Source organism: Rhipicephalus sanguineus, chromosome 3 (assembly GCF_013339695.2).
Source record: "Rhipicephalus sanguineus isolate Rsan-2018 chromosome 3, BIME_Rsan_1.4, whole genome shotgun sequence".
NCBI lineage: Eukaryota > Metazoa > Arthropoda > Arachnida > Ixodida > Ixodidae > Rhipicephalus > Rhipicephalus sanguineus.
Window position 1 is genome coordinate 87401172 of NC_051178.1, and position 24268 is coordinate 87425439.

At 45.8% G+C, this 24268-nt stretch overlaps 2 protein-coding genes across 9 annotated transcripts in view; one reads left to right on the forward strand and one right to left on the reverse strand.

Moving 5' to 3' along the window:
* LOC119386823 (probable citrate synthase 2, mitochondrial) overlaps positions 1–7148 on the forward strand; it is a 114806-nt gene extending 107658 nt beyond the window's left edge. For 6 of the 8 annotated variants that reach the window (XM_037654093.2, XM_049413256.1, XM_049413255.1 and 3 more), the window contains one exon: positions 5373–7148. Coding sequence is in view for 1 of the 8 variants with exons in the window: in XM_049413253.1 (XP_049269210.1) it covers positions 4757–4921 (165 nt within the window). In the remaining 7 variants the exon portion in view is untranslated. Of the gene's footprint in view, positions 1–4756 lie in introns of all 8 variants that reach the window. The other 2 variants (XM_049413253.1, XM_049413252.1) reach the window with 2 other exon arrangements.
* A 10307-nt stretch (positions 7149–17455) lies between these two features.
* On the reverse strand, positions 17456–23787 carry LOC119385639 (uncharacterized). Its single transcript, XM_049414354.1, has 4 exons — positions 23597–23787; positions 21954–22662; positions 20263–20465; positions 17456–18246 (listed from the first exon to the last, which is right to left on the reverse strand). The coding sequence occupies exons 1-4, from the start codon at positions 23785–23787 to the stop codon at positions 17757–17759; spliced, it is 1593 nt and encodes a 530-aa protein (XP_049270311.1). The 3' UTR covers positions 17456–17756.
* Positions 23788–24268: the final 481 nt, after the last annotated feature.

Consider the following 24268-nt stretch of genomic DNA (forward strand, 5'->3'; position numbering starts at 1 on the left):
GAAGAGGCCCTGTGGTGGCAGCGCGGATACGAACTCGGTTCCTCGGTTTCCCGACTTTTTTCGCACGGCCGCAGTGTGTTTGCGTGACAGCCCGCGTCATCGTAGGTCTTTCTTTTTCTCGGACAGTCCAGCGAAGCGTTGTCGGAGGCGGGGCCGGCGTTAAAATTGCGTCGTACAATTGAGGTTTTTAATACATTATTTCTATGGGGGTTTTGCCGGGACCAAGCCAATTCGTCGTAAAACGCGGGTCGTCGCAGGACCGGGGGACGTATAATCGAAGTTCCACTGTAGGCATTACTGAGGACCTGTTTGCAAAATTTTTATGTAATCTACGCACCGTTATCCTGAAGCTCTTTATAAGGAAAAAAGCTAAGGTGCACAAATTGCAGGAGTAAATAAGGTGCTAAATATTCGCTTCCAAGTGTTCAAAATTGTCGCATTAAGGGGGGGACATGGTGTGCGGGGATATTTGCTGCACCTTATGTCCAAACCTGATGAAACTAAATGTACTTGTTTGGTTTTTCATGCTTATTTCAAATATGCAATAATTTTTCTTGTAAGTAATCTGGTTTACGAGATACACAAAGCTGCCTCTTTATTGTTTCCGGAGACAATAGGAAAAAAAGCTTTCAGCAGGAAGTGCATATTATCAGATAGCTACACACTACTATATGCAATAAGCGCAACGCAGCAAACAGTCTTGAGATCAAATCAAAACTAGTCATCCTGCAGATGATTGAAATTTAACGTTTGTACCATGACTACCGTAAAGAAAAAACAAAATCAAATTTTAGAGATCTTTGAGCAAAAAAGGAGAATTCTGCTCGCAGCACTTTGTGATATACAGCTTGGGAAAGTTCAGACAGAAAGTAATGACAGCTCTAGCTGTTCTAGATCATGACATATCACTCCGACAAGCTAAATAAATGACTCAAAAACATTTAAATTCAGTTCGTACTTGTTGCACAGATCTAAACTGCGGACGAAATACTGATCTTCTAGGACTTATCTTAAGCTTTACATGCGAAATAATAGATGTAAATCTCAATGATGCAATAAAAAGAACACTGTTTTCTTTGATTATTTCTTGGTCACCACAAGCCATGTCCCTCCTTAAAGCTGTAATAAATAGAACATTGTGAACAAAAGCGGGCTCCTTACATGCACAGAACTCTGCAGGGGGTTCGAGTGATAGTTGTGCAGTAGAATCTTCGTGGTACAAACCCGGCTGATACGAATTTGTGAAAATCCTTTGGCCAGATTCCATTGTGTCCAATGGGCCAAAATTTGGATGTTCGAAGCACTTTTCTGCGTCACAACAGGTGATGCGAACTTTGGTACCGAAACCGTTGAGAAACGGCCGAGAATAGTCTGCTCGGGAAGCTTCGGAAGTATGCACGCAACCAGCACAGACACAGTAAGAACTGTGCTTATCATTTGCCACAAGTGCTTTGTACGAAGCCGCAGTCACTATCAACGTGATCATGTATGGCGACGATGAAACTCCGAAAATACATGTGTATCCAGCACCTTCCGAGTCAAAGCAATGCTGCTTTCCACAACCGCTGCAGACAAAACCGCAGCAGTTGTGATCATTGATAGTAACGATGTAGTTTTGAAGGCACTTGCATGGCCACTGCACATGGATTGAAAACTGAACTACTGTTTGCCGCAACCACCGCGGTCGCTATCGACGCTATCATCAATAGCGACTACACATCGCTGAAGGTATGCAGCTAAGACAGCGGTAGATTAAAGGCACTAAGGTTGTGAAAAGGCTCGAAGCATTTAAGCGTTCCTGTCGTTTGCTTATGACTATGGTGTAGCTGACTTTCGACATTTAGTTTTCAGTTAACCTCCAGCAAAGCTCTGGCGCGCGTGTTCGCGGCAGCCAGCTGCGCCGTCCCTTATTGATCCATTCGTGTGTGTCCCAGAAAGACGCGCATGAGTTCTTTGGGCGGAAATAAATGCTTTGTGCATATATCGTGGTTTAAAAACAGATTTTGCTAGTTTTTTGATGATACGAAATTTCGGGTAATAGTACAAATGTTTTTGCTTCGGGAGATTGCTTCTCCCGTAGCGAAGTCATCTGCTACACCACGAAAGCTTTCGCACATTAGTACGCATGGATGAAGGTCATTATACTTTGGCATCGATTTCATTTTCACTTTGATGCAGTTGGCATTCTGAAGTGTTCATATATAATTCAAACTGTATTTTTATACAGTGGAATCTTGTTGATAGAATATTGCATAATACGTGTTATTATCCTAATGCGTTTTTCTTTTTATTCCTGGCCAATGTCCTTTGGAAATAATTCATTTTCATGCAATCACATTCTTGCCCAAAGTTAGATAATACGACCCCGAAAGTGAATCTTGATTGATATATATTCTTTGGTATAATTGGTCAAACTGCGTTTCAACAAGCCACGCTCTGCACAACCAGGATCTGCACAAGCGACGAGCCGCAGCAATGTTGGTTTTGCGGTGAAAAGATTACTCCCAAGCGCGGCCGCTGCGTCCAGTGATGCAGTGCACCATCTAGCGAAGTGTGTCATTCATATTTCATATGAAAAAAATTTGAATGAATATGCAAACTTATATTTTCCTCCTTTTGGTAACCTCTGGCTAATGCAATTTTTGCATAATACGTTTTATTTTTCAGTTCCTGTGAAAAACATATCAACGAGATTCCACTGTATACAAGTGACAGCTATTTGTTTCAAAGACTCATTGTAATGACTCACTATTCCTTTCGATATTTGAAATTTTTCAATATTTGCACATTTCCTGTGTTAGGCGTTTTGCAGTTGAGTGGCAGATATCAGAACCTAATTGTATTCTGGGGCCTTATTAAGGTGAAAGCCTTAGATGCCTCATTAAATGCGAAATTTGACCGTCAGCATCCCGTATCGGCGGCATCTCGCGTCCAGCGGCGTTGGGGACGAGTGATGCAACAAAACATGGCTGATCCCTCTATCATAGGAATTGGTATAACACGAAAGTGAAACTTGTCTTCACAGACGTATTTGAACGTTTGTTCGGCATTCTTTCGCCCCAAGGGCGAAGGAGTGAATGCTATAGCAACAAATTTTAATGTCACACAAAGAACGGCAAGCAGCTCGAAACTTCCAACACTCTGCTCAAGCAGAAAGGACGCACGGAACAAACATACACAGGATGAGCACAAACTAACTGTCACTGTTGTGACTTATTTCCCTGTGAGCAGCACGCTCCTTTCTCAAAAGCAGCCGCTGCAGTGAGTGAAGTGACCTTCATGCTCTCAATGCAAACTTGCAGTGAGAGCACGAGACGTACAAACACGAGATAAGCATGCGTGCATGAGCGACCACGCCCTGCAGAGGCACGCGCTCATCGCAACGTGTGGGGCAACGACCTTTAAAGCATGCCCTTCGAACCTTTCGCGCCATCTCGCTATTGATAACAAAAACACACTGATGTACCACCGATCTCTGAGTACCGCCACCGGCAAATGGTGTATATAAATAGCTCGCCGTTAATAAGGTGAAGAATGTGGAGTCTGTGGCCGAATCGTTTTGCGCCGCGCGCCACGGAGCGAGGGGTCGTAAGTTCGACTCCCGGTGACGGAACTTTTTCTTCGAGCTTTTTCTTTGCCATCTGTTAGTCTTTAATATTTTACAATGTCATATCCGTGAGGGAAATATGTCAGTGGAGCCGTGGTGGACCCCGGCATAAAACACTTTCGCATTAAAAATCGTCATCACGTGATGATGTCACCACATGCCATCATGACATCACGTGACATGAAGCAACGTCACATGCTACCACCATCCCATGGCATCGTAGCTTGGGGTGAAAGGTGGGCCAATCACAGAGGCAGTGCAAAACCACGCTAGGTGCACGAAGCTCTCGGAGGGTGGCGGGACAGGATCAATACATTGCCTGAGAAGGAAAAGAAGATGGATTTTGCCTTTGAGTCGTCTTAGGTGAATGCATAAGGGACCCTTGAGTTTTCTATAACAAAGCTGTATATGGCTAGTGTTCCGTGTATTTTACCTGTGCATTAACAAAAACATACTGTAAAATCCCAAGCAAGTGCCCCCCTCCCCTCCTTCCTCACTTTTGCAGGAGAACTTGGAATATGTGCCAATTTCACTGCTTTATTTACTGTTTTTATTTGCCCGACAAAAGCGCATAAAAACAGTGAGTGCACGCGTATGGAATAAAGCGTTTCATTAGAAGCACAGGCGTGCATCCTTTAATCATAGCGGCTCTTCTGCCACCGTCTTGAATTTTTGATCTGCAGCCGAGACCCAGCAAGGGCCTCCCCTCCAAATCTTGTCGGATTATCTTTTACCAGCATAGGGGGACACTTGCTCGGACTTTGTGGTACATGCCACACAAATTTCCAAACCCCACCACTCGCCACCGATCCACTAAAAATGAAGGGTAGGAAACGCCAATTGAGATCTTGCACGAGACTCCAAGCGCCAGCGGCAAGCCAGACAAGACGGTGTGTGTCGTGGAACTGAGAATGCAGCATAAAGACACAAGTATGATGTTGCTCAAATGGAAAACTTTAAAGGAGGATATGTTGATTTCGAAGAGGACTTTCTGAATGGACATTTCAGATTTAGTTTCGGGGTGTATGATCACTGTGGTTCGAAATTCTGTGTAACCTCTGTGTTGCCTACGAAACAGCTTTGCCAGATATCCACCTTCTCAGAGTGGAATGGATCACAACTTTTTCTTTTACCCTTTTTGTTTTGCAGTACTACGGCATGAAGGAGATGTCCTACTACACCGTTCTCTTTGGCGTGTCGCGCGCCCTGGGAGTCCTCTCGTCACTCATCTGGGACCGTGCTTTGGGGCTGCCCATCGAGCGACCAAAGTCCCTCACCACCGAGGGTCTCATGAAGCTGGTTGGATACAAATGAACACCAAACGACGAGGAAACAGCTCTCCACCTTTTTGTTCCCCCTCCCCGTCTCCTGTGCCTCCCTCACGGCATTGCCATCCCATCACCGTGAACCATCATGCTACTGCGACTGTGCTTGTTCATTATTGTTTCGCGCTTCTTTACTCACAGCTTTTCTCCTAACGTTTCCTTCGCTATTCTGTAGCGGCCAGTTCATTATCTCTCCAGCACTGTCTCACCTCTGCTGTTTTGTTTCCACTTTTGTTTGTTTTGTTGAAGATGCAGAACTTGCGCTAGCGCAGAACTACCACATTGCAGCCCGTTGCAGTGTTAACATGAGTGCAAGCGACAATCTGTAGAGTCCTTGCTGAACTGTCGGGAGCGAAGCTGGTCTCCCGAGTGGAAGTTCTGGTGCATTTAGCAATTTGAGGGCAAGCGACCTGCTTCGAACTTGCCCTACGTTTTGCAAGGTCTCCTTGGGGACGCTGAGTGACTGAACTCCTTTATTAAGAAATTCCCGCTAGTGTATGTCCCTGTGTTGGCTATTCGTAAGTTATTGTGTCATCGCAGTGGCGCCTGTTGACGTTTCATATATTTCACGGTGTGCTTGTTCTTCCCGTTGATAGATTACAGTTTGACCACTGTCTTATTGTTATTGTTTCCTTTCTTTAATCGCTAAATTAATGTTGTCGCCCTTTTTTGGTGACGTTTCTGTGAGTGCTGAACCATGAAGTCAGCACGTCTGTTGTCAGGCTACTTCAGTATAGTTAAACTTTTCCCAGTGCTTTTATGTGCTCGACCTGTGGAATCAAAATGATTGGTACTTTATTTTTTCTCTCTCGCAAAAGGGACGACAGACGCCAGTATTCTGCTAATAATGAATTGTGTGGCCTTTTGTGTTTGTTTTTCCTTTCTATGCTTTTGCCTTTGTGCACGGAGTGATAATACATGTAAACTTTGCACGTGCCTCTCCATACAAATAGTCATTGAAACCGAACTGTGTGGCAATTGATGGTGACACATAGACATTGGCAGTCGACGTTACTGCATGCTAGACAAGTTTTCAGTGTTGATGTCTCTAGCAACCGATTTCACCATGGCCACAGTCGAGAGACGGCCTCTGAGCCACGCATTTCTTTTTATTCCTCTCCTCACTGTGTACTATCTTCAACATCACAACATTGTTGCAAGAGTGTGTGTGTGCGTGTGTGTGAACGTGTCAGCAGGTTGCAGTGGTGCCGAATGTTCATCGTACTTTAATCTGCCTTTCTTTTGTCACGCGATTTGCTTTCTTCTGGCGAGCCTACATTTCATAGCCGAGGCAAATTGACAGATGCGTACGCCATCGCCACGCGTGCACGTCGTCTGGTGCACATTGCATCGTCTGCTTCGAGGCAAGGACAGGGGCAAAACTTCCGCGAACCATTCATGTGTCCTTCTTAACATCGTTGCACTAGCAGCAATTTTCGGCTCTCCTTCTCATTGCTCAAGGGCAGCAGGTTTCTTTCTGTGCTTTTCATAAATACGTACTACGCGCAATTATGTAACGGGCCTTGGAGTCTCTCTTGTCGGGTGGAAAGGTGGGCACATTGTTTCCTTTTTCTTTCACCACATTGACCTGTTCCCGAAGACCCAGCATCCAGCGTTGCACTTGTGTCGAATCCGGTGAGATCACCTTGCGCAAAATGAGCTGGAAGTTGGGCCTTCCGGTTGAGCAGCTTTTCGTGACACTGCCAGAGGTGTTTTTGAGTCCCAGTGATTCGTGTGACGTACGTGCTCCAGCCTCGTCATCTAGTGCCGGGGGTCGAAGCGTATGCCGCACCCCTTGTACTAAAAAGTGGCAGCAATTACGGCAATGCCCCTCTCGTCGACTGTCGCGCCTGGCTGCCGAGTGTTATTTTTAGAGGGAGTGTATTTTATGGCTAAAGAGACGATGTTAGAGACAGTTGTGAGTGTTTTAACTTATTTGTAAGCAGTCCAGTTTCTTTCCTCTTGCAACACTTTGTCTTTGGAGATATGGGATAATAGCTTTTTTTTTTGTATGGTTGTGTATCCGTATGCATAGTATAAATAGCCCAGCCTGGAAAATGAGCCAGCAATACTACCAAGCAATGAAAGTTAACAACAGTAGGACCTCTTTAAAGAGAGTGCAGGACGCTGTAATTAGAAGAATGACGTGTAAATGGAAAGTGATGCAATGTCTATTCCATTCAGTGTGATATCTGGAAATAAATGGTACAGATAAACCCCTGTGTGTGTGTGTGTTGACATCTTTTGTCCTTTCGCGACTTGAGGTAAATGGAAAGGTAGGGAAGAGTCAGTCTGGAGCAGTTGGTTCATTGTTCTCGTAAAAATTTTGCAAAGGATCTCTAAGCATATTCTTAAAGGAGTATTGACACAACATTTTCGCGGCTGAGATTGCCTGCGGGATCGATTCCCGTGAACATGCATATATCTACGAAATCTGAACAGCGAATACGGCTTGAAAGGTAATTTATATGAATTTTGAAGTTCGCGTGCCCGATCTAGCGCTACTTGGGACATTGGCATCATACAAAGAGATGCCCAGCTAAATCATGACGTCACAGTCGCCATTGCGCTGCCGTTCTTGCAGGCTACTATTTGACGGCTGCTCGCGAGTCCATGTCCGCTGCGAACGTGTGGAAGCCTCAAGAAAGTTTTTGCCACCAGGTGACGATGAAGATGACGGCAACGACATCGCGATGCACATGCCGCATGTGAAAGAACGCGAGCAGAGGATGCAGGCAGCGCAGATTGATTGATTGATTGAAAACTTTATTGGAATATATACAAAGTGCTCTCGCTTGTTGGCTTCAGCACCATGGTATCAAAAAGAAATGGGAAAGAAAAGAGAAAAAAAAAGGATATAAAGGTGATTTTGTCAAACTGGTGAGGTTGTGCTTGTTATTGCTGGGGAGCTAGGGGATGGCCGTCTTGCGCAAGTCATTGCACTAGTGCGTCACAGTTTTGTGTGCTGTTTGACACGCTAGATGGCATTCGTTGCGCAACCAAAACTGAGACTGGTCGGTAATAAGCAGACTGTAATTAATTACCTGTCACGCGCTGCAGCAAGCGATGTGCCGTATTATGGCCTCCAGCAAAAAAAAAAAAAAAAAAACGCCATGCCAAAACTGTTGTGTCAGTGCCCCAGACATAATATGAAATCGCTAGCATCGCTGTGAACAAGGGCACGCTCCAACAGGCACGTAGGCCAGAGAGGGGGGCGACGCCCCCCCCCCCCCCCCCCCCCCGAAGTTCGTCCAGCCTTCTATATTCCCGGGCAACTTTCTTTTTCTTTTAGGGTCGAGCCATGTCCCTCCCTCGTTGTCACACACTAGTACTGGAAGCGCTCACGCCCAAGAGAAGTTTCCTCTTGTTCTTTGAGCGCCTTGATGATGATGCTAATGAGGAAATTTTCAGAATCGCAGCATATCAAGTAGAGAATGATGACTAGTGGGCGCAGGCAAAACCACATATAAAAATTGAAAAAGCGGAAGCAATCGAGAAGTAGAAAGAAAGGAATAAAAAAAGGAAGAAAAATAGAAATAAAGACAAATAAATGGAAAAAAAACGAATAGAGAAAAAGAGGAGGAAAGAAAGAGAAAACGGAAGGGAAACAAAGAAAGCTGCCCGGCTCCGCACTTCCTTCAGGCTCGATCAGAGGGACTTGCATGGACCTCGTGTTCTCAAATTTCAGGTTGGATCCCATACAGGAACCTTTGGCTTTACATTTCACCGATCATAAGGCGGTCATATGAAAGGAAAACGCCGCCCACATCTCAACACCATATACACAGTGTGATTAATAAACAACTTGCGTGTATAGTATACAGTACACACGTGTTGTCACGTCTTTGCATGATCGAGTGGGCAATGTACGGGGGGATTCACGGTTAATAATCCCCCGGAGCTTCGCCTACTCGTCATCATTCACTTCGTTGATATGCTGTGATTTTTTTTTTACCATGAAAAGACTTTCTTTCGAACAATTAAGCCTTGGGCCCCCCACGAAAAAAAAAATTGCAGTGGCTTAGCTCGGCTATGCCAGGATATACGTAGCGTTAGCAAAGGTTCAGCTGATTATTCTTAGCTTTCCAGATTGTCCAGGATTATTAGCCTTCATCTGTTCATTCTTCGTACGCTGAACCGCTAATTGCCGGGCAACTACTTCGGGATCCGATGAGATAAGCTTCTCGGCTCTTCTGCGCCGTTGAGCAGTATTTGCGCTCTCCTTCTCCATGGCGGTACCCACCTACAAACGCCAGTCAAAGGCGCTATCAAGCGGCTCCAGCACAGTGTCAGACGGCGACTGCACAGCGAAGGCGAATAGCTGCGCGCGCGCTGGCACCAATACGTCTGCCAAGGCTACGACGTCACTCCTCTGGAAAGCGCAGACCGGCGGTGGCGAGTCGCGCGCGCGCCGGCGCCAGTTTGTCTGCCGCGGCTACGACGCCACTCCTCCCGAACGCGCAGACCAGCAGCGGCGAGCCGCGCGCGGCGGTGGCGGAGAGCGCGTGAGATGCCGGCTCCGGTGAGCCAGCTGTGTGACATCACTGATCCTCGCGCATGCGCAGCACAGCTCATGACGATTCACGCGAAATCGGCTCCGGCTAGGCAAGTGTAGCTAACGCTACAAAATCCTGGCTACGTGCCTGCGCTCCAATGTGTCCATTCGAGTTGGCACTTACACCTCTTCTGCGGGGATCTCTTCCGTCTCCTCTCCTGTGTCGCAGTGGCATCAGGTGGTTGTATTGACTCTAGGTTGGTTGCTGCGGCCAGTGCCTCCTCTATTTTTTCAGTTCCGCCGGGTGAGGTCACGTGCTTTCCGGACCCCGCCTTTGCGGACACCAGTGGCTCGATCTTTTTTTTTCTCGAAAGCCTGCCCTTCGGCACAGTAATTAGCGGCGCGATCTTGTACGCGTTCTTAAATGAAGCGGGGGCGGTCCGTTCTATCGAACCGCACGCGATTGGTCAATGGAGGGCCGTGACGTCCGTCAATGCCTCATCAAACGCGAATTAAATTTGACCGTCGGCGTCCCGCGTCTACGGCGTCGGGGACGAGTGGTGCAAAAGACCATAACGTGATGACGTCATCATGACGTCACAGATCAGCAAAATTTTGGCGTGACGTCACATGCCATCCTAGCTTGGTCAAATGTGGGCAGATCATGGAGGCAGTGCAAAACCAGGTGAAGTGCCTCCGATCCTGGTGGCAATGCAAAACCTCGCTAGATGCGCAAAGCTTTCGGGGGGTGGCAGGAGAGGATCAATACGTCGTCTGAGAAGAAGAAGAGGATGGCTTTCGTCTTCGAGTGGTCTTAAGGGACACTAAAGGCAAATATTAAGTCGACGTTGATTGTTGAAATAGCGGTCCAGAAACCTCGTAGTGCTACTTTTGTGCCAAGGAAGTGCTTATTTTGAAATAAAATCACGTTTTAGTGGTCCGCATCCCGTTAGCGCACTTCAAGTCACCCGCCTGAAAGTGGTCTTTCTCACATCACTGTTGCCGTGCCCAACGTTGCCTGCCTTTACTGCGCGGTGGCGTGCACTGGCGGCGTGCACTAGGTCATTGTATATGCTACCTTTAGGTAGCAGAGTAGCGCATAAGTCCGGCTAGCAACCACAGCTATGCGGTGAAGTCGCACTCCATTTTTGCAGGCGACATGCCTACCGCGTCGCCGATAAACATGTCTGGCGTGTCGAAGGCCGGCGATAAACATTGGCTGTCGATAACTAGTGTTAATTGAGTGAGTTGCAGCGGCGGCGTCGAAAAATAGAAAAATTGGCCCGAGCGTCAGCTTCTCCGCAATGCATGGTTGCTAGCGGCATTGGAAAACAGATGCGCAACTCTGCTACCTAAAGGTAGCATACACAGTAACTCTAGCGTGCACCATTCTGGCATCCGGCAACATCACATGCATGCGGCATTTTGTCGAACTTTCTGTCAGAGCGACTTTCAAGAGCGCGCAAAACACACGCGGCAGTACGCGACACCGAAACTACCACCGAGACGCGACCGCGCGAGCGAATCAGAGCGCCGGGCGAAGCGCAGTTCGGCGAAAACGGAACTTTTGAACCACGCGCGCCGTTCCCCATGGCAGCGCCAAAGAGGTTATTTTTTTTTCATGGATCGAACAGAAACGAACAAGCAGCATTTTATTACGTCTCTTGGTGCACGGAAGATTCTTTTTTTATTACAGCTAGTATGATTACGAGTGATTGATTGTAATCGGACTCTTTCACGTCATCGGGATCATTTCCAAAATGTCCCGCTCGTGGCGCTCATCGCGTGATACATTTAGCTTAATTTCTTGGTAAGTAGGGCACTGCTGTTGATAATATTGCTGCTTTAGACTTTGCCATAGATTGAGCTTTCACTCTGACATAAACTGTTATTTGCCTTTAATGTCCCTTTAAAGGAGTACTGACACAATTTTGAGACATCGCAAAATGGATATTTTCCGTTTCCTTGGTATGCAGTGTCAACGCTGTCCACATACCGGTGTCGGAGAACACGTATAAAATATTTTAATTTGACTTTGAAGTTCTCGTCGCTGAGCATCTGCAAGCCAGCCCCACTGCAATGGACATTATCCCGACGAGTCAAGACAGTTCCCTCTAGTTTGCGAGTTCTGCGTCCTGCATGCAGCCTAAATCGTAGAAATCACTGTCAGAGTCACTGGACGACAGTTCACTCATCGTTGTTTATGTGCACCATGAGCCGATGACGGATTTGCCGCTAGTACGTCGCGAGTTTCTGTATCCCCGTGACATCATACTGACATGAAACGCCACCGAGAAGCCGCCCCGTCGATATCGAAACCGAAAGTGTCTTTTTAAGGTAGTGGTAATTACAACATATACGATGCATTCCCAGGTACCACAATACTCGTTCTAGGTTTCTCGAAACCAGTATTTTTATTTAGAGCAACAATCCGAAAATTTTTAAAATTCGTGTCAGTACTCCTTAACAGGTAAGTTGACGATACTTCATGCTTGATTGTCATAGCTATTAGGGGTGCCGCCTGTATCGTGTTTCTATACCTATTCACAGTGAATTTTCTATACGGAACGGCCTTTCTATGTTATATTTGTTTTTTTTTCTTTTGTTAGGCCTGCCTAATTTTTTTTTGCTTTTACTAATCGCTAGGTAACCGGAGCTATAGTTCGCAATAGCGCGAATAGCGGCGGTGTCCTGCAACGCTTTCCGCAACTATATATCCATCTATAGTATAGCAAGGAGTGGGAAAGGAAACTGAGGGTGAAGAGGAATGATGTGAGGTAAGGAGGCGGGAAAGAAGGAGGGAGGGTAGAGCATAGTTTAGCGGAGGCGAGTAGGAGGTTGCAGACATACAGATGCTCAAGCGGAGAGGAGGAGAGGGTGGGCAGAGATGAGGAGCAGAGGCACAGGTGGTATAGACCGGATGGATGGATGCTATGAGCGTCCCCTTTATAACGGGGCGGTGACATGTCTGCCACCAGGCTCGAAGGATAAAAAAAGAAAAAAAAAAGAAAGAAAACTTCCTTGTTTCATGTTGTCCTAATGCCTTATCTACATTGATTAAATCTATGTTATTATAACAAAAAATATAAATTCACAGTCCATCTCTCTGCCTCTTAAGGCAGAATAACCTTTTTTCCCCCAATTATTTATTTTTGTACTTTATCTCTACTTTTCTGCCACCAATACTCTAACCGTCTCTTACTTATTTCTATCGCGGGCGTGTTCAGCTTTCCATTGTTGTCCCTAAAACCCAAGGCTTCATGTAGACTCGTGCCCACACGTATACCTGGGTGAATATCGCCACATTCAATCAGTACATGTTCCATCGTTTTCTTAGTTCCCCCGCAGCATGTACATAGTTCTTCTTCGTTACTGAATCTCGCTTTATAACTACGCGTTCTCAGGCAGCCCGACCTTGCTTCAAACAGTAAAGCGCTTCCCCTTGAATTATCATAAAACCTTTCCCTCCTTATTTCGTTTTTTTCCTTTTCGGTAGTTACTCAGAGCCGGCTTCTTTTCCATCGCTGTCATCCAATAAGTCTTCTCCGCCTCTCTGACCTTCCGCTTAATGCTCCTTGTTGCCATATCGCCCGCACTGCCAGCCGTATATTTACTGGTGAGCCTCCTAGTTCTTTTTCTCCACTGCGTGTCAACGCTTTTTCTATACAAATACCTGAAAACCTTCTCTGCCCATCTACTCTTCTTCATTTTCCTCAGCCTCTCTTCGAATCTCATTTTGCTCTGCGCTTCCCTCACTTCAAAGCCTGTCCATCCCATATCACCCTTCACCGCCTCATTTGTCGTCTTCCCGTGAGCGCCCAAGGCGAGGCGGCCCACCGTCCTTTGATTTACATCCATTCCTGATTGCACCTCTGACTTCATGCACACCACTGAGTTCCCAAATGTAAGCCCCGGAACCATCACACCCTTCCACAGCCCTCGAAGCACCTCGTACCTATTGTATCCCCATAAAGCTCTGTGCTTCATAATTGCAGCATTCCTCTTTCCTTTTGCTACCGATGCTTTCTCTTGTACCTCCATATATCTATCCCCCTCATTTACCCATACTCCGAGGTACTTGTACTCGCTTACCCTCGGTATTTTTGGCCCTGTATTAAGACCGTATGGGCTCCGTGATCATTGAATATCATCAATCCACATTTTGTTGCACTAAATCCTAGTCCTAGAGCCTCACACTCCCTTCCGCATATATCTGCCAGTCGCTGTATATCATCTTGACTGTCCGCAATAAGACAATATCATCAGCATAAAATAGACCTGGAAGCTTCTGCTCAACCATCGCTCCGACCTGTTTGTGTGACAAATTAAATCCAATGTTGCTACCTTCTAGCGCTTTTTCCATCCTCGCCATGTACAGCATGAATAACAGCGGGGACAAAGGGCATCCCTGTCTCAGCCCCTTGCTAATTTCAACGCTGTCCTTGCTACTTATTCCTTCCCATTCTATACAAACTGTATTTTCTCGGTATATTTCTCTCAAAAGCTGTACACAGTCGTCACCTATGCCCACTTCCTTCAATATATCCCACAAAATTTCCTGATTAACGTTGTCATACGCCCCGGTGATATCTAGATAAGCTACGTATAAGGGCCTGTTTTCTATTTTAGATATTCCTTTTCGAAAAAGGGCGCCCCTAGCGCCGCGCACGCAAACTACAGTCTGCCGCCATTGTGAGGGCACCGCAGCAGACGACGCAGGCTTCGGCAACGTGCCAGTGCGTGACATTTCAGCACCGCCGAATCGTGAACTGTCATCAACGATTTTCGTAGAGACGGCGTGCTGCAATGGTGCAGACGTGCTGCGTTCCCATGTGCCACCATCGAGGATATCGCGACGAGAAGAGCGATAAGGTAAGCGATAAAACTTGAACAACAAACGCACGTGCTCTCTCTCCGTACGCGATGTCAAACGGACGTGCGGAAGGGCGCCGTTTTGTAAATGCGCTACAGAAACGAACGCGCTTATTTCACAGCGCCATGTGTAGCGTTGCTTTTACGAATGAATAGTCTTCTCCCGAGTGCCTGCATGCGGTGAATTGCGATAGATTCTTTGTGCAGAAATACTGCAAGGGTTCGTAAGGCCAGCCAGAAAAATAAAAATGAAGTTGCGTACCGTTCATTTAGTAGCGACAGTACTCGCATATTGTAAGCCACGTGTCAACATTTTTCAGTACATACAAATATACCCAACGCGCCGTGGCGTCCAGAAAATAGTTGCGTGGTGTGGCTTGCGGCAGACAGGATTTTCACCGGTTACGGTCGCATAGTTCTGCGACAGTGGCGTCCTTCCTTTCCTTCGTCCGCGTTGTTTGTGCGCTTACACACCAACTAGCAAAAACGTCTATTTTGTTTCATGACTAAGCTTCAGCGTAATTTTGTATATTCATTTTGTGGAAGCTGCATGTTTTTGACTTGCTGTAACTCAATGGCCTTAATTGTGATCCAAAGGATTTACGATATTCAGGCTTGTTTCTTCACATGAAATTGACCACTTTTTTTTTTTTTTTGATCACAGGTCACGTTCCATAGGTTTCCTGTCAATGAGAAGCTGCGCAAGCAGTGGATTCATGCGATTCGTCGGGACCCAGGAAAACATTTCAACATAGTAAAAACAACAAAAGTCTGCTCTAAGCACTTCACTGAAGCAGACTTCTTGCCGGCTGTGGCAAGTGGGAAACGACTGCTGCGAGACAATGCTGTGCCCTCTGTTTTTCCTTTCAAAAAACAAGTTGTATCTCGGCCTCCTCCAGCAAGGTATCTGAAACCCAGGAATGAAGACTGCGTCACAGGAGCTGCGTGCGACATCAGTGAACCTCAAATAAATAAAGACATGCTCGAAAGCGTATGTTCTCCAACAAACAAGTCGCACACTGATGCTACTAACACATTTCAGGAGGCCAGTTGCTGCTCTTGTCAGCAAGAGCTCCTCGCGACTCAACAGCAACTCAAAGAAAAAGAAGAAGTGCTAGTGAGACTACAAGAACAACTTGCATAGACAAGCAGCAAGCTGAATGGAAAAAGTGAAGAATGCATTCAATTGCAAAAGCAATGCACGGAATATCAGCGCTGCCATGACACGCTCATGCAAGAAAGAATGAGCCTTGCACGTGCAAAAGAAGCAGTAGTTTCTCTAACACGGAGGTGCGAAGATCAAAAGAAGGATCATGATAAAGAAATGCACGAGTTATCAAGCAAGCTCTCAAAAGCAAATGAAGCAAGGTGGATTTTTGGCATTGAGAAATTTCAGAACGATGACAGTAGCATTCAATTTTATACTGGGCTTCCAAACTACGGCCACTTCAAAGCGTTAGTAAACGTAGTGAATTCAAGGAGCAGAGGTCCAAGTTCATGTCCAGGTAAAGAGGAAACAAGGGGCCGTCGCTGCAAGCTCTCCCAAGAAAATCAGATCTTCTTGACACTTATCAAACTGCGAGTTGGATGTTTCCACTTGCATTTGTCACACATTTTTGATATCTCTCTTAGCACGGTATCTAGGATATTTTCTGCATGGGTGCGCAAGCTCTACGAGACACTGACTGATATGCCAACCGGTGGTCCACACGGGATATTGTGGACTCGACAATGCCTGAAGCATTTAGGCAGAAGTATCCTGCAACACGCGTCATCATTGATGCCACAGAAGTGCGATGTGAAGCATCAAGTTCCCTTGTTATTCAATCAGGGACATACTCTAACTACAAATCTACAAACACATTCAAAGGGCTCGTTGGAATACAACCAAATGGGCTCATCAGCTTTGTGTCAGACCTATTTACGGGCTGCATCTCGGACAGGGAGCTCGTAATCAGAAGTGGCCTCTTGAAACATGCTTTTGACCAAGGGGACACAATCATGGCAGACAAAGGCTTCAAGATCAAGGACTTGTTGGATAGCATTGGTGTTGGGCTAAATTTACCACCCTTTTTGACCAAAGGGCAGTTCAGTGCAGCAGAAGTGGAAGAAACTGCTGACATTACATCCCTGCGCATTCATGTAGAGCGAAGAATACAAAGGATCAAAACATCTCACATTTTTGATCGGGTTATTCCCCTCTCTCTCGGTCCAATTGCAAGTCAAATCTGGGTGGTGTGCGCTCTGCTGAGCAACCTGCGGACTACAATACTAAAAGAGTATGAATAAACCAGTCAGGTGGCTTGTGCAAACATGTTTATTGCAAGGCTATCAACATATGTGCTGAATTCTTTATTCAATACCATTGGCCTCATCTTATTATGGAACCAAAAGCTTTAAAGCCTCCATGTGAAGCATGAGCTGCCCTGCGCGTTCCAAACCTATGCGCCTATTTTTAAATTAGTGCTTCTTGAAACTGACGACATGAGCCAGCTCCCGAGTGTTTTTGCAAACTATCAGTGCGATGAAATATGTAACATGTGCATATATGTTTTTGTGCATTCGAACCTTCTAGAAAAAATAAAACATGCTTCGTGTGTTTTGATGTTTTAGTATTCAGATATGAATTGACCTAAAATTTTGCGGTTTTGAGAACAATGCAAAACTCTGAATTTCGGAGAATTGGGATTTACAAGAAATAAACGCCGAATTTCCGTCAAAAATATAAACTCCGATAAACATTAGCCAATTTTCAAGAAATATAAACACCAAAGACACGGAGCCCTACCCGTATGATATCCAGAGCTTCACCCACTCGTCATGATTCACTTCGTGGAGATGCGGTGATTTTTTTTTTAACTTGGTTTCAAAGTAAGTGTGACTGCTCATCTCAGTTTTCAGCACCTCGCGACATCGCCATTAGTATGACTGACAGAGGCCCCTTGTGACGTTCCACAAGAAAAGCGAGCGTTGTAGACGTCGCAGAAGATATGCGGGGAGCCCACAATACCACGACTGGCACCTAACGAGGGCTATTTTCTTCGCCTCTCTCCCACTGTTGTCGCGCTGCTCTCTAGGTGATCGTAGCTGCTTACACCAGGAATTCTTCTTCTTTTTTTTAATCGAACAGGGTTAACTTCTGAAACACCCATTTCGCTTCATTCTATACTGCGCACGGGGCCCCAATGTGAAAACTGCGCTCTCAACGTCACCAAAGCTTAAATGCACGTGCTCTTGGTGCTCCCCTGCTGCGGGGTACTAGTTTCTTACAGTTTTAGGCGGACATTTCAAAATGACGCTAAATTGGTCACAATTAGCAACGCTAGCATTAATTATACGATATGTTAGAGCGTTTACGATTCAATGTCTGCATTACCAGACACAACGCTACAAATTACAGAAAAGTTACAACCAAAAATTTCGCTGTCAGGGGCCTTTTCAAAAAAACTCGCCGCACTCAACCCACGTTTCTCACAAAGTATGGCAAAAGTGTGTCAAAATAAAAACTATCCAGCTTGGCTTTCATTTCATGCCACACTTTCTCGTCAAACCGGACCCTTTGCACACAAATGTAGTTTTCACCATACATAACAAAGTCTGCCCACTGTACTTTTGTGATGGCCATCTGGCCCATCACTTGAGCGAAGTATGGGTGCGTTTGCTTCAGTGCGGGGTGGTTCAAGCTGTCAAAAGACACGCAAATGTCTCGGCATGAAAGAAGCTTCTCTTGGTCTGCATCTTTCATGCTATAAGGACACTTCACTTCAACACAACCCCACGGTGGGTCTTCCACAGGGTCATGCACAATGGCATCTGGGGAAGCCCCAAGCCATGGCTGTTCTGGATCGACAAACAGCCCTACGCTTTGAAGCTCCACGTCCCGTCCTGTGTGCCTGAGAACGTCCTGATAACGCTGGAGAGCTCTTGCCTCGTTGGCAATGCCATACCTGCATTTTGAAGACAAAAGAATACCAGAAGCATAATTAGGAAAAAATGCAATAAATACATTCATAGCCGTTTTGCATTATTCGAAATTACTGAAGAGCAAACTTAACAGTGTCCTAAATGATGCAGCTTGAGAATCGAATGGTAACTAACTGATATTTTCTAGTAATTCTAAAAGGTAACTGTACACGGTCTAACATGCAAGTGGCGCACAAGTATGAAAAATTTTTCTTTTTTCTGATATAATTTTCATCATAATACATAACAGTTTATGTAGTGAGCATGTTGCATAGTTCAGGGAGTTATACATGATAAGCTGTATTACGATCACACATCCTCAAGAATTTTGTGTATGTGAAAGTACTAAAAGTTGGTTCAAAATGCTCTACTTATGCTCACATGCAACGTACTGTGAAAATCGTACTGTTGAGAGCACTATGATGGTAACATTGCAGCATATTCAGACCACAGCTATACATTAGAAAAAAGTATTTAAAAAGTGATTCAATTCAGTCTCGAATACCACCATTCGCACGTCCATAAACGAATAAAAACGAGGTAATGTTTATTATAATGCTGTAATGATGTTGCCCAGACATGATGCCAAATTAGGGTCTACTATTTCTGATATTATGCTTAACTGCCATGCAAAATGGCTAGGTTGGCTCTGGCTCTACCTGTGATTTTTGTTCTCTAAGTCCACCAAGATTTTTCGATCACCGACAACACTACCGTTGCTTGCACCTGATTTTCTGTGACACGGGCTCCCTAATGAAAGTATCTCGTAAAGATTTACGACGTCATTTCTCACCATTCCTGTGTTCATATAGACTGAATCACGTGTGGTGCATACCCACAATTCCATGAGCCATGGTAGGTGGTGTGTGCCACAAAACTGAGGGAAAGGGTATCATGATGTACGTGACAAGCATGTTACTTAGTTCATGTCATGACCTGTTAATCGTGTTCATCAGATACTCATGTCCTTTTTTGTTAAATTTCTGTTCATACCAAGTTACAGACATTACCACGAGAGTGCCCAGACGTAGGCAGCTAGACGATGTAAATGGTCAAAGTGCCACAGCAGAAAGTATGGGTTTATGAGGATGCAAAGCATAGTGCAGAACATACATTGTGTTGGATGAAATTGCGGAGATTTTGAATCATGCTTATCTTGGAGCTCTTTCTACATAAAAAGTGTGCATTGTACTGCATTTGCTTAGTTTGCCTTACACTTGCATTAAGCTGCACTCAAATTCGATCATTATACACCAACGTTTCCATAACATAATAATTACAATTGTTAGGGTTTAATGTCCCAAAACCATGATATGATTACGACAGACGCTGTAGTGGAGAGCTCCAAAAGTTTCGACCAGCTGGGTTTTTTTTAATGTGCCCCTAAACATAAGCTTACTGGCATCAACCATTTTTACCTCCATCAAAAATGCAGCCGCTGTGGCCAGGACTGTGGGATTTGCTGTTTTCAAACAGAAGCACCACAATTTGCAGGGTCTTCACTAGTTGTCTAACTGGCTTTGCTGGTATGAAACTTTTCTAAAAACAAAGCAGCAAACTGGTTTCACCCTTGGGTCACTTAAGGAAAGAAAAGATGCGTTTATAAATTATAGTAGTTTCTTATTTCATGAACATTGAATATTCAGAAGGAAAAAAAAAAGTTATCGATTAGAGAGTAGCACAAATCTATAAAATAAACATATAAAGGTTCCACTGAAAGCTTCAAAGTTGAAAAAATCTTTCTCCGTTTGGGTCACCCCTGACATATATTTTGGGGGTGACCGGTCTACCGTATGAGCTTCTCGGGCATTCTTAATCATCCAACAAGAGGAAGTGCAGGGGAACTGAATATGGAGGATCAGTTGTGCCGGAGCACACATGATTGAAAATGTTGAATGGATGGGTCACTTGACACTTTTCCTTCAGCAAAACTTCTAGCACTATTGTCATTCACATGGCTGATCAGCTACGCAAGCATTTTATTTTAAAGAATGACTCACCGGACAGCAGGGACCCTGGATAGGTCTTTTGCTGATGTCAGGTGGCCAAGCCCTTTACTGCTCCAATGGTTGCGCATAAGCACAGTGCCAAAGTTTGACGATGTCAGCCGGTGTTTTCGCTCTTGACACCATGTTTGGCTGGCTCGCTGCTGCTGGGAGTTCTTCTCTAAGCACTGTGCTTGCAGAGGACTGAGCACAATTTTCTGAAACAGTGCATTCACAAATTTCTTAAACAATAAGGCAACTCAAAGGGCATTCTGAATCGCAAAGGAAGGAGACATCAACATGTGAGGAAATCATGAAAAGACTCAAGCTTGTCACAGAGACAGTAAATTGCTTATAAGGGAGCACAACAAACACCAGGCAGCGAAATTATGCTAGTGAATATTTTGGTGCTACTCATTCCACTTCCACACAACCAACGCACTCAGACCCTTACACTGCTTTCTTAAGCCTAAGCTTCACGTTTATTACACAACATTCTCACCTAATCATCCCCAATTTCCTTTTTTTTTTTCACCCACCTGGTCCACACAGCCATTCTCGTTCTTATACATTTTTACAAGGCTTGAAGGCTGTCGACTTTCCCTATTTCATATATGGTATGCAGTAAAGCGCACTGACAGCTGGCCAGAACGTGCGATTAAGTGACAGATTCAAGTATCCTTTTCACGATTTGATGGTAATTAGTGGAACATGTCGAGCCGTAGTGCGTATATGTGCGGCAGACCGCCGTGCATAAGCATGAACTGCTCTCACCTCCCACTGTTTGCAGCATGTTTTGTGTGTATACGACTTCATAGTTGCTGCAGATCGAAAAATTTTCACTATAAATGTTTCACAGCGTTTTTGACGTTACCATTCTGTGATTAGCCACTCTGACCGTAAGCTTTCCTTTGTGCTACAGAAAACAGGTGCTGTCGGTGCCTTTGAGATCTGCATACCTACCAAGAGAATAAAGTGCGCACCAAGGCTGGCAGTGTACTAAAGATTGCATTAAAGGGCTGGTGTCATCAAATTTCGAGGCTATAACAAGCCTGTTGTGGGTTTTCTCTGTATGCAAGGACACTTCACACGAAGGGTCGGACACAGCAAACGTTTAGAATATATTTTAATTCACTTCCAAAGTGTACCTAAATGCCCATTCTCCCGATCAAAACCCATCGCTAGCGCGCCAACACTGACGTAGATCTGTAGGATGGACAACGAAAGTTGTAGTGACGTCACACCAGATCTGCTGTAGTGACGTCAGTGACCTGCGGACCTCCGCCATCTCCGCAACGTACGTACCGGCTGTAGTGAACTAGGATATATTCTAGTTCACTATAGTACCGGCAAAGCATCGGTTGCTACATCACTGGCCGAGTTTCGATCGCTTCCTGGCTATCTGCGTCACAGCCTTGTGTGGTCACGTGACCACGCCTCCTACACTTCTACGTCAGTGCCCAACCTCGGCGCCCAGAAACCGAAACCGAAAGTTGTCCACATCAAAAGGCGATATTAAATTATTTAGCGAGAATACATGAATCTTGGTGCGTGCATCGCTCTTCCTGGAGCTATAGGAAACTCTTACAGCAAAGAACGCGCAAGCCACAAACATGGTGGCACCACCCCTTTAACAGAGCCCACAAATGCTCTGGTAGCATCTGCAGTTTCTTGTGCAGCTTGCACAGTTAAAAGTGGTGACATACCTCCAAGATGCGTCTTTCACCACCACTGATGCCACCTGGTACAGACCACTGGCTGCTTCCAGTGAATGGCACCATGGCTTTTGGCAGGCACGGTGTAGCACTCTTGTCATGCTTGTTGAGCTTCTCCCCGAGATAGCTGCAGAGGAGGACACTGAAGCCATGAGGCACGAGTGGCTGCTGGTACGCAAGTGGTGAGCCACAAAATACGGTGCCACATCTGGAGCTGCACACTGGGGCATGGTCTGCAGCAGCTAGTACGGTTACTAAGGCGCTGTCTGCGTTTGCGTCTGAAAGGGCATGAGCAAACTGGGCAAGGTCCTTCCTCCAGTCTTCTACGTTCTTCTCCTTAATTGCACTGAGGTCAAGGCGACACGGCAACGGCAAGTCACGGCCACCCTCACCTACTCTTCGCCAGTCGACATTCTGGAGGCTGCTTCCTTTTATAGTGTCACCCGGTGGTCGCCTCCAGTACTGTGGTAAATCCGTGCAAGACAAGTGAGCTGGAACCTCACCAAATCCTTTCTCTTGCAGCAGTCGAAGTGTGTCCAGCACTGCCTGAACATTGCTGCAAAAATGGTTTCCAGCAGGGCACTCGCATTTCCCGTCAAGCACACTACCATCGCCACTGATGGCGGCACAAACAAGATAAGGTGTCTGTGTCTTCTTTTTGCTGCGGTAGCACCGTGCTTTTATGAAGTACCTGGCGTTCCTACACAGAGAAAAGAAAACGGAAACTCACATCAAATCCTTAAAACAACATAACGCAGGGCACCCCCTAATGTATGCATGCATGTACAGACAACCTCGCAGAGGGGATCACTGGGTAAATCATTCTTGTGATGGCTGGATAGCAGCGTGATCGAACACCAACAAATTCAGGGGCGTAGCCAGAAATTTTTTTCGGGGGGGGGGGTTTAACCATACTTTATGTATGTTCGTGCCTGCGTTTGTATGTGTGCGTGTATATATACGCAATCAAAACTGAAAAATTTCGGGGGGGGGGTTGAACCCCCCCCCCCCCTTGGCTACGCCCCTGAACAAATTTCTACGGAGGCAAAAACATTTCATTTGAGAGCATATATATATTTGACTTTAAGGCACCATAGGCATACGCCTATGTAAGGCACCCCCGGGGTCCAAACTAATCCTGTCTTCACAACGGTATCTCTCGTAGCTTCTAATTTGTGGCACGCATGCACGATTTTTCCCCCGTTTCACTTCTGCGGGTGTCGTATGGTCCACGAAGAATCGCAACCGCGCCTGATCCGCAAAAATAATCTAGGTTGCAACGGCTTTTTTAGAGCTAGCTGCAGGAGGTCAAAAAAATAGCAGAGAACTCGGGAATTGGCTTCTATCGCGATCGAAAGCTTTCACAGGACAACTTGTTCGTTTCGCGCAGAGCTTCATGGAGCGACCTTCGCTTTTGGTTCTAGGGTATCCAAGCGGCTTCGTCCCCACTTACACCCCTTCGTTGTTTAACTTCCAATACTCTTTATGTTGGCATAAGGAGCAGTGTAGGATGTACAATTAATTATGAAAATTCACACGGAAAAAATGCATACGTAAACGAAGCGAGCGCAGACGTCGGCGCAGACACCGCCGGTAGCGAATTGTGAGCGATCATGCAAAGTGTAGCTACTTACTTTTCTTGCTCGTAGCACGCACGTAGAGTCGATGTGATGACATAGCTTTCGGTGAGAAGTTTGTAGCTTCGGCGAGCCTTTTTTCTCGTTCCGGGCGCGCACGCGAGTTGGCTGTGGTCACGGTCCCGCAACCGCGGCAGTCGAGCCAAACTGCTCGTCCAACCCATTGAAGGGTACGAAATGTTGCTCATTGTGCAGCGGAAGCACCTCAGATAGACCAACGGAGAGTACTAATAGCTCGTTCAAGCACGCAAACGGTGAGATTTCAGCGGATGACACGAAGAACTAGCCGCCAACACAAACATCACAGCACTCACGCGTTTAACGGCAGGCAATTGAGGATGAATAAACACAGTGATTATGACAGTAATCATGCAGGTCAAGTTAACTAAGTTGTTGATTAGATGAGTACAGGTGGTCAGGTCTAATCGGAGAATTGTAGTCCTTCCTGCGAAGAGCCCATTGCCTCTTTGAGATTTCCAAAAAGCGGCCGCCGGTAATTTTTCGGTCCGGCTTTGCACATCTCTTCATGCCGTCAGTGTGACTGTGCCGCGTACAACGTGCCAGGATCTATTGGAACGATTAATAATAACTGCTGGAGTTCTGCGTGCCAAAACCACGGTATGATTATGAGGCGCGCCGTATACTGGGTGTCACTGGACATAATTTCGA

Bases quoted from the DNA above. Each gene is read 5' to 3' on its own strand.
- LOC119385639 (XM_049414354.1), bottom strand. From the start codon at position 23,787: ATGAGCAACATTTCGTACCCTTCAATGGGTTGGACGAGCAGTTTGGCT. The intron at 22,663-23,596 runs GTAAGTAGCTAC...TTCTCTGTGTAG, and splicing joins GCGTGCTACGAGCAAGAAAA to GAACGCCAGGTACTTCATAA. The intron at 20,466-21,953 runs GTATGTCACCAC...GCACTGTTTCAG, and splicing joins GTGAAAGACGCATCTTGGAG to AAAATTGTGCTCAGTCCTCT.